Source organism: Mandrillus leucophaeus, unplaced genomic scaffold (genome assembly GCF_000951045.1).
Source record: "Mandrillus leucophaeus isolate KB7577 unplaced genomic scaffold, Mleu.le_1.0 Scaffold80, whole genome shotgun sequence".
NCBI classification, from domain to species: Eukaryota; Metazoa; Chordata; class Mammalia; order Primates; family Cercopithecidae; genus Mandrillus; species Mandrillus leucophaeus.
Genome location: NW_012108697.1, coordinates 1,304,273 through 1,313,996, shown reverse-complemented (window position 1 = coordinate 1,313,996; position 9,724 = coordinate 1,304,273). Strand labels below are relative to the sequence as shown.

Genomic DNA, 9,724 nt, shown 5'->3' with positions numbered 1-9,724 from the left:
GGCCCAGGTGGTGCAAAATCCCTAAAGCAGGCCTGACCACAGTGACAGAATCCAGGGGCAGAAGGGAGGCCAGTGAAGACCCTGTATGAGGAGGCCGGACAATGAAGCTGAGCCAGATCACAGGCCCTGAGGCCATGCTAAGAAATGGGATTTTGTTTTTTCTATGTTTAATAAGAACTATTGGTAAGGTTCAAGCAGGAAGTGCAGTATGATATGATTTATGAATTTTTACTTTTCCTTTGCTTTTTAACTCCAGAACAACATAGGGGAATGATTTATTTATTTATTTATTTATTCACTTATTTTATATCTTAGAGATGGGGTCTTGCTATGTTGTCCAGGTTGGCCTATAGTGGCTATTCACAGGTGTGATCACAGTGCACTACAGCCTCCAGTTCCTGGCCTCATGCAATCCTCCTGCCTCAGCCTCCTGAGTAGCTGGGACTACAGGCATGCACCACTACACCTGGCTCTTGCAAATTTTTTAAAGGTCACTGTGGCCTAGGCTGATGACCACAGCTGTTCATGGCCCTGTTCACATGATACTGGATAAAGAGCCTGAGTAGCGTCAGGTGGCACTCAATCAAATTTCCCCAGACCCATCACCCTCAGCATCCGGAGTACCGCGGCCCCAAGCAAATCCCCTGTAGGCAGGTTTACTTTTGCTCTGTCCCTACCCGTGCCTTGTCCCCGTCCCTGAACACAGTAGTTGCTCAGAAAATGCCAGACGCTGAGTGAGCTGACACCTGTGAGGACAACTGGATGTTCAAGGGGCTCACATCAGGGAAATCAGGGGTCCTGGACTGACACTTACCATCTTAGGTGGTGGGAGGTCTGGAAGGCTCTTCTGAGGGGCCGAGGAGTGCTGGCTGGGCTCCCCATTGGGCAGCAGGCCCTGCTCCTCAGGCACTGCGGGCAGCAAAAGGAGAAGGCTTCGGTGAGGGGTGAGCAGCCTCACCCAGGGTCTCCTTCCTCAGGAATGCCCGGTCACATGCACCATTCCTGGTCACATGCACATGCACCTCTTTTTGAGGTGTTTATTATCCAGGCAGGCGGTCTCTGGAGCTGAAGTTGTTTTTCCTCCAAGGATAGGGTACAGGAGTGCCCCAGCCATGTGCCTGGTATTTCTGGCAGCCTCTGTACCTGCTCCCCTACCCACCCCACATCAAAAAAATGGTCTAGCCACAGAGCTTCGGCCAGCAGAGGAGCTGCCTGGCGGCCACTATATTGAGCCACTCTCAGCATGGACCCTGTGATTATGACTTTTTCCTCCCACAGTATACCCGGAAGGCAAGCGACCCCCACCAGAGTGGCCAACCTCATCTGGATGGGTTCTGCCATGTCTCAGGCTTGGTGAGGGGCAGGAAGTGAAGGAGCCACACTGGCGAAGTGAGGCCACCAACCCTCGGTGCACTTGTAAGGAAAGGTGCCAAAGACACTTCTGAGCCTGTCCATTTCAGCCAGCCCTGGGACAGACAGTCTCAGGCAGGCCCGACCTCGGGGATTTGGTGGCTGATGTCTCAAAGACAAGCCTTTGACGGGACTGAGTGCTTTGCAATGCTGTGTTCCCACCCCTCTCTAAGTCTTTGTGTTTGAGTCACAGGCTTGGGAGTTAGGAGATGGTGCTTCTTAGCCTGCCTCTTCTGCAACTAGGCAGCTCTGCATACCTCTGGGCCTCCCTAGGGTCTTGCCAGGCCCCTCCCTGGAGGTTTTAAGGGAAAAGCAGAGAGCACAACAGAGCAGAAGAGGGAGGCACCATGGAAGACAACATATGTCCTTCCCATGGGAGACAAAACGTTCCACCAAAGACAGCACCTTTGAACATCATCTGTGACTATTAAGGCAGTTGCTGACACCACCATTTATTTCTCTCTCCTCTTCCTCAAAACAGACTTCTATCAAAAGATATAAAGGCAGAACCGTGGGATCAGCACCACACACAGCTGCTTTCTTCGAACATCTGAATTATGATTTCCTGTTCCTAGGATGATGCTGGGAACAGCCAAAAAGTTTTAGGGCCAGATTCCTTATCCAATGGGCAAGGAGGGGGTGGCCTGTTGAAACATCCCAAAATACATCAACCCAAAATACCACCAACCAAAATGTGGCTTCCAAAAATAACTCCGCCAGGCGGGTCTGTGTGCCGGCTGGGAGGAAGAAGAGGTGGGACAGAACCAGCGTGGACCTTCCCTCAGCCCGGGAGTGGCCATCCCGTCAGTGATCCCAGCCTCATACCTTTGCCTTGAGACTCTGCATTCTGTTGCTGGTTGATGGTCACTTTGTTCATATAAATGTACTCCTCATCAGAGCCTGCAGAAGGAAGGGGACACGGGCTTCGTGTGACTTCATGAAGAGAAAGGGCCTCCAGCCAGAAACCCTGTTACCCCAGAGCCGTTTTCGTCTGCCTGGGTTCCAGTAAAAGCACACGGCATTTTCAGTGGATTGAAAGAATAGTCTAACATGGAAAGAGCTGACAGATTTGCAAAAGAGAAATGACAAGTTGCTGACTGCCGGTTTTCTAGCCTGGCCGAGGGGGCGGGGGCAGGTAAGATACAGAAGGATAACTTAAGGAATAAAAATCCTGTGCTTTGGGAGGCCGAGGCAGGCGGATCACTTGAGGTCAGGAGTTGGAGACCAGCCTGGCCAACGTGGTGAAACCCTGTCTCTACTAAAAATACAAAAGTTAGCCAGGCATGGTGGCGTGCCTATAATCGTAACTACTCAGGAGACTAAGGCAGGAGAATCACTTGAGCTCGGGAGGCAGAGTTTGCAGTGAGCCGAGATCACACCACTGCACTCCAGCCTGGGCAACAGAGTGAGACTCCGTCTTTAAAAAAAAAAAAAAAGAAAAAAAGAAAGAAATCTTAAGTTCAAGATCTGCCTTGTATCCCACCAAGTAGAGATGTCTCTGGGCTTCCCAGCATTTCATTTAAATTGTAAAATATTTCCTGTCATTCTCACCCTAGTCTAAATTACTTGAATGGGCTAATCCGAGTGTGTGTAGATAAGCCAGGTCACACTGAGGACCTGGAAGTTTAGCTCAGAGGCCTCTAGGTAGGGGGCCATTGGACGGGTGAAGGGGGACCTGAATAGCCAAATCACGTGAGTTCTGAGTTTAAAGGGGTGAGTATCCTGAGAATAAGAACTGAAGAGCCACCAGCCACCTGCTCTACCCTATGGATTATACCCTGCAGTGGCACAACCCATGCCCTCCTTCAAAACCACTTCTGTGCAGGCTAAGTCACCTTTCCCATGCCTGTCTGGGCAGAGAAAAGCTGGCCTCCTAACTCTTGCTCCACTTCCAATCCCCCAAGGACCCTTTCTTCAGAAGTCTTCAGAGGAAACTCGTCCTAGGGTTTCTCTTTGTCAAAATCCTCTTGAATTTCTTCTGCAGCCTTAATTTGCATTTCCTAGAAACTTGTGGCTGATAAATTCCAGTGGTTGGAGACTGCGTTACTGAGCCAAAGGACCCAATTCTAACCTCTGGCGAAGGAAGCAGTTCAGCGTCACTCTGTTCCACGGCCACAGACCACCCAAACTCCAGCCAACAGGCCTGCAAAAGCAGGGCCCCAAGAGCCAAGAGGAACAGGATGGGCTGGATACAGCCTCAGCGAACGGCACCTGGGGTTGTCATCTTGGTGCCTTGCCCTGCCAGGACCAGTCAGCAATGTCACCCCTGTGCCAGGGACTGCAGCAGTTTATGGTGGGAGCTATGAGGTATGAATGGAGTGAACCGAAACTCACAGACTCCCACCCACTGAGACTCAAAGGGGGCTGGGTCAGTCCCTTCTCCAGAACATGGCAGAGGGGAAAAGTACTCTGCAGGGAGAGGCAGGAGAGGGCGTCTCAACCAAAGCTTTGCCATAATGGCAGAATTCTGGGTAAAGCACCTAACCCTTGTGCCTCCGTTTTCTTGTCTGCATAGTATGGAAAACAATCATGATGAAATACTGCCTGTTTTAACCAAACTCTTCAGTTTTCAAGAGTACAAAACTCAGATACTAGGGGGTTTGGAAAGGTAAGGTAACCTTACAACTAAGACGAAAAATGACAGCTTAAAACATGGGACGTGACTGAAAGGCTCAACAACAGGAAAATGGTAACAAACCATGGCACATCAACATATACAACAGCAAGTCATGTTTAAAAACTAAATAGATTACTGAAGAATGTATAATTGGCATGGCCATTTTAGAGATGATTTTGGAGGATATGTTTTTGTGTTCATATTCTTTGACCCAGCATTTCTACTGTCAGAAACTTATCCTACAAATAAACTCTAGCCTTTAAAGAAAACTGTATTTAAGGACATTCACTACAATATTGCATGAATTTTTTTAAAAAAAGAATACAAAATATGGCCAGGCACGGTGGCTCACACCTATAATCCCAGCACTTTGGGAGGCCAAGGCGGGCAGATCACGAGGTCAGGAGATCGAGACCATCCTGGCTAACATGGTGAAACCCTGTCTCTACTAAAAATACAAAAAATTAGCCGGACTTGGTGGTGGGTGCCTGTAGTCCCAGCTACTCAGGAGGCTGAGGCAGGAGAATGGCATGAACCCAGGAGGCGGAGCTTGCAGTGAGCTGAGATAGTGCCACTGCACTCCAGCCTGGGTGACAGAGCGAGACTCCGTCTCAAAAAAAACAAAAAACAAAAAACAACGTAAATGTCTACCAATAGGTTAAACATTAGGATTCACCCAGCATTGAACTCTACCCAATCATGAAAACTAGCAAGGTAGCTCTGTGTCTGTTTACAAAGATATTCAAGACCTAGAGTTTGATTATAAGATCATGTTTCAGAATAGCAAAACAAGAAAAAGTATATGAATTGTCAACACATGGAAATGTGTGCATGCAGCAATTCTAAATGTAAAAATAATGTAAAGCAGAAAACAGAGGAAAACCACAAAATATTCAGATAATGCTGATAAAGATCAGAAAAGGAACTGGAAGAACATAAATAGTGTTCAGTGTTCGTTTTATTTTTTTATATCATTAAGTTCACACACCTATACAAAAAAATAAAAGACAAGATGTTACTGTTTTAAATGTTAGATTCTGAGCAGGTGCTTTCTCTCTAAGATGACGATTTGTAAGTTGCAGAGAAAACTCACACTGGCCACTTCATGAGGGTGCATCGGCCCACCTCGGGTGTGCTACAGGCTGAGGCTGACTTAGTTTTGATTCCTAGAGGGTTGCTAATCTAGGACTATCCAGGTTGGGAAATAAGAGGCTCCCAAGACCTTCTGCAATTGTGGGAAAAATACAGTAACCTGGCCCTAGTCAGTGAGGTCGCTGACAGGGAGGCCAGACTGCTCAGTCCTGTCTGGGAGGCGGCAGCCTTGGGCTGGAGGACTTTCTCTCATTCACTCAACTATCTGAAGAAGTGCATTCAGCATCAGCACTGTGCTAAGTGTTGGGGATACAGCAGAGAACAGAGGTTACCTCTGCCTTTGTGAACTCCACAGTCTGGCAGGAGAGACATACCTGAATCTGATCGTTACACAGTGGGTGGGAAATGACTATGGCCTGAAGGTGTTGGGAAGATGAGCTCAAAGTGCTTGGAGGTCTGCAGAGGGTGGTCCTTCCCAGAGAACTGGTGTAGGGTGGGGAGGAGGAACATGAACCTGTTTGCTACCACTGGATACAGAGCATTTGAAGTGCTTTTGATCAGAGGGGCAGCCACTGAAACGTCCTTGGAACTTCTGAGGGTGGGAGTAGGAGTGTGACAGGAGCAAGGGCTGGTATGGTAGGGACACAGCTCTCACTGATAAAGGCTGGAACAGACCACAGGGAGCCAAGCCCTCAATAAACAGATCTTAGTCTATGCCCGGACCTCTCCATCCAGACAAAAAGCAAAGAGGGTAGAAAAAATTGTTACACTGCGGAAAAAAAAAACAAAAAACAAAGATCAGAAAACTCAAAAGAGACAATTCCCTTTGCGAAGTGTAAATGCACACATACACATCCTGCCCAAAATGTGTAGAAGTCCCAGCAGCTCAGCCTGTGTGGACCACGGCTATCTTGAGATGATCACCTTGCCTCCATCTACACGTCTCAACAGGCTGAGCCAATTTTTGGGTAGAGGTGGGTCTGGGAAGGCAAGGGAAAGAATGCTGTAATTTCAGGTGTGGTATGTCTGTTTAAAATTCTGTCCTGTGCGACACAACAGTTACTGAAGCGCAATGGAGCAGGGGGAGACAAGGTTAGGTCCACCTGTCCAGGCCCAAGCCCTGGCTCTGCCCTCACAGCCGTGTGCCCTCAGGAAAGTGACTTTCAGAGGCTTGGTTTCCTTGCTGGTAAAATGGGAATAAGGTTTGGGATAAGGAATGAATGATGTCATCCATGTCATTTACTACATTAAGTACAGAGACACAGAAAGTACACAGTAAATGTTGGCTGCTATTGTACCCAATCTGCGGTCTAAGGGCTACAAAGAGGGCTGGAAGGGAAGTTCTGTTAAACAGTGGCTATTAACAAGTGGGCTTCGCTTCTGAGAATACAGGCCCCAGGCCTCAGTGTGGCTGTGCATGGGTGGCACTCTGGAGGTGATTCACCTTGGGGAACCCACGACCAGTTCTCAGCAGCTTCCCACCCCCTACGAGCTGCAGAGTCCAAGGAGAAGGGGAAGGCCTGACTTTATAAGAGCTGATCAAGGGCAGAACAAAAAGGTCATCCTACAGGAAGCCACATCACAGGTTAATTCAAAAAAGAGACCACATATAGGAGGCGCTGCCAGAGTGGTTAGCACCAAGAACCACGGGTCAGACTTATCACAAACAGGTGGTTTCCGTTCCCAACAGAAGCGTTTTTTATCATTGTGCGTTCAAGGTGGAGCATATCGAAGTGGTGTGGGGAGTGTGCTTTTTAGAGGATTCCACTGATAAATCCTTCATGGAGTGAACCATCCCCCTCTAACTTTCCCGCTTTGTAATGTGGATTTCCCATCTGCATTCCCACGGTGGGCTGCTTTGATGTGCCGCTGACCAGCACTCGTGGCGGCAGGCAGGCGGACGCTCCCTACAAAGCCTTCAGGAGCATGGGAAGCTGCAAAGGCTGAAGGAAAACACCTCTGATGAGAGGCTAAGGCAGATGATTCCTCCAGAAGAGAAGGCAGATGGGCATATAGCAACATGCCTCGGCTTTACGACTGCTTATTCAGAGAATAGAAACTAGTTCTACAGGGAACAGGGAAGGGGAAAGTCCTCGAAATGTAGTCTGGCAGATTCAGGTTGGACACAAGGAAGCATTTCTGGACTGTGATGGCCGGGGCAGGTGGAGACTTCCCTTCCCTGGCAGCACTTGGCCTGTTCCCGCTGGGAGGCAGATGGATTAGATGCCCTCACACGGTCCCTGACTGTCCCCAAACAGCATTTCCAGTTCTTAAACATCTGACATAAAAATCAACTCAACTGTTACGACTTCACAAAAAGGGTTTTCCTTTTTTAAAGGAATCTGAATTTGCTAGAAATAAAACCATATGTCCACAAGAAGACTTTTTCAAGAATGTTCCTAGCCGCCTCATTCGTAATAGTTCAAATCTGTGACCAACCCAAATGGCCATCAGTTAAGTGAAAGGATAAACAGACTGTGATATATTCACAGAATGGAATACTACTCAGCGATAAAAGGAACAAACTACAGACACACTCAACAGCATGGATGAATGAATCTCCAGAGAAGCCAGACATACAGTACACATCATATGAATCCAGTTATACAGAACTCCAGCACAGGCAACATTAATCAGCACCATGGTTGCTTGTGTTCGGCAGCTGGGAATGGCCAAGACAGAACTTTCTGGATAATGGAAATGTTCTATATCTTGTTCTGGGTGATGAGGAGACAGGGGTATACAATTATCAAAACTCACTGAATTGATTATTTCACATATGTGCACTTTATAAGTAAATGATCTCAATTTTAAAAAGACAGAAAAATTATGGATTCAGGGTTCTGTAATTTACAAAGTCTTCCAACTATGTTTTCCCTTGGGTTGTGTAATACAGGGCAGGTTAAACTCTCCAGGTCTCAGTTTTCCCCTCTATAACAATAGCACCAGCCTCACAGGGATGTCTTAAAGATGAAATGGGTTATTACATATACTCATGAGACTGTTCAGTAAGCCCTAGCTATTATTATAGTTCATTATTGCATCTCTACTTTCAACCAGCAGGGAAGAGTGCTTTGAAAATACTTCATTTAAAACCTCACTCATAGGCTGCTGTGTCAAGTGGCCAGAGATTTCTAGGGCTCCGGCCCAAGTCGGGTCAGTCCTGCACCATCATATATTAAATTGGTATATTAAATCCTAGCACCCAGTATGCCTTGGAATATGATTGCATTTGGAGATAGGTCTTCAAAGAGGTAGCTAAGTTAAAATAAGATAATTAGGGTGGCCCTAATCCACTATGACTGATATCCTTATAAAGAGAGGAGATTAAGGCCAGGCACAGTGGCTTGCACCTGTAATCCCAGCACTTTGGGAGGCCGAGGTGGGTGGATCACCTGAGGTCAGGAGTTTGAGACCAGCCTGGCCAACATGGTGAAACCCCATCTCTACTAAAAATACAAAAATTAGCTGGGCTTGGTGGCATGCGCCTGTGTTCCCAGCTGTTCAGGAGGCTAGGGCAAGAGAATCGCTTGAACCCGGGAGGCGGAGGTTGCAGTGAACTGAGACCACACCACTGCACTCCAGCCTGGCAACAGAGCAAGACTCCAGATCAAAAAAGAAGAAAAAAAAAAAAGCCACACCTGGTTCCTCAGAAGCCCTACCTGGCCTCCAAAGCCCTGCAGACTGCAGCAGCCTCACCCGTGGTCACTGTCATACTCCACAGCCCGGACACTGCACCCCTCTTTCCTTCCCTGGCCTTCATACATCATGGTCTTCTCCCCCTCTGCTAAATCACACTTGTCCCTCTATTACCAGTGGTAGTTATCCGTACGGATCTGAAGCAACCTCAATTCTTGCCTCCTCAGAAGAAAGAATTTGAGGGGCATAAGGCAGGAGGGGAAACAGACAAGTTTCAGAGCAGAAGTGAAAGTTTATTAAAAGCTTTAGAACAGTAAGGAAAGGAAAAGAAGCAAAGTCCAACTTGGAAGACGGCTACATAGGGGACCTGAGAAACCAAGTGTGAGGCTTGACCGCATTACCTGGGGTTTTCTACGCTGGCATACTTCCGGGACCTCGCCTTACTTCTCCTACTCCTGAGATCTTATTGGGAAGCTGCTGATTGGTTTCAGGTGTTTTCTATGAGGAGCCTGCCTTTCCCTGGCACTGGCTGTGACCAATCATTCCTTTAGAGAAACAGTTAACAACTGCCTGACCATCACCTGGTGGTCATCCAGCACTCCTAGTGTGTGGGGCGGGGTGGGGAGCCCTCTCCTTCCCGGCTCAAACCTAATGAGCTACCCGCTGTAACACCTCAGGTCTTGGTCTAGATAACATTCTCCTGAGACACCTTCTCTGGACCTCTTTTTTTTTTTTGAGACGGAGTCTCGCTCTGTCCAGGCTGAGTGCAGTGGCGCAATCTCGGCTCACTGCAAGCTCCGCTTCCCGGGTTCACGCTATTCTCCTGCCTCAGCCTCCCGAGTAGCTGGGACTACAGGCGCCCGCCACCTCACCCGGCTAGTTTTTTTTTTTGTATTTTTAGTAGAGACGGGGTTTCACCGTGTTAGCCAGGATGGTCTCGATCTCCTGACCTCGTGATCCGCCCGT

General features: G+C 48.0%; 1 protein-coding gene across 1 annotated transcript in view; it reads right to left on the bottom strand.

The window, feature by feature from the left end:
* AFAP1L2 (actin filament associated protein 1-like 2) overlaps positions 1-9,724 on the bottom strand; it is a 56,386-nt gene that overhangs the window by 42,481 nt on the left and 4,181 nt on the right. The window contains exons 2-3 of the mRNA XM_011967497.1: positions 2,236-2,310; positions 815-909 (exon numbers count right to left, since the gene is read on the bottom strand). Of these exons, the coding sequence (XP_011822887.1) occupies positions 815-909; positions 2,236-2,287 (147 nt within the window). The 5' untranslated portion in view covers positions 2,288-2,310. The remainder of the gene's footprint in view (positions 1-814; positions 910-2,235; positions 2,311-9,724) is intronic.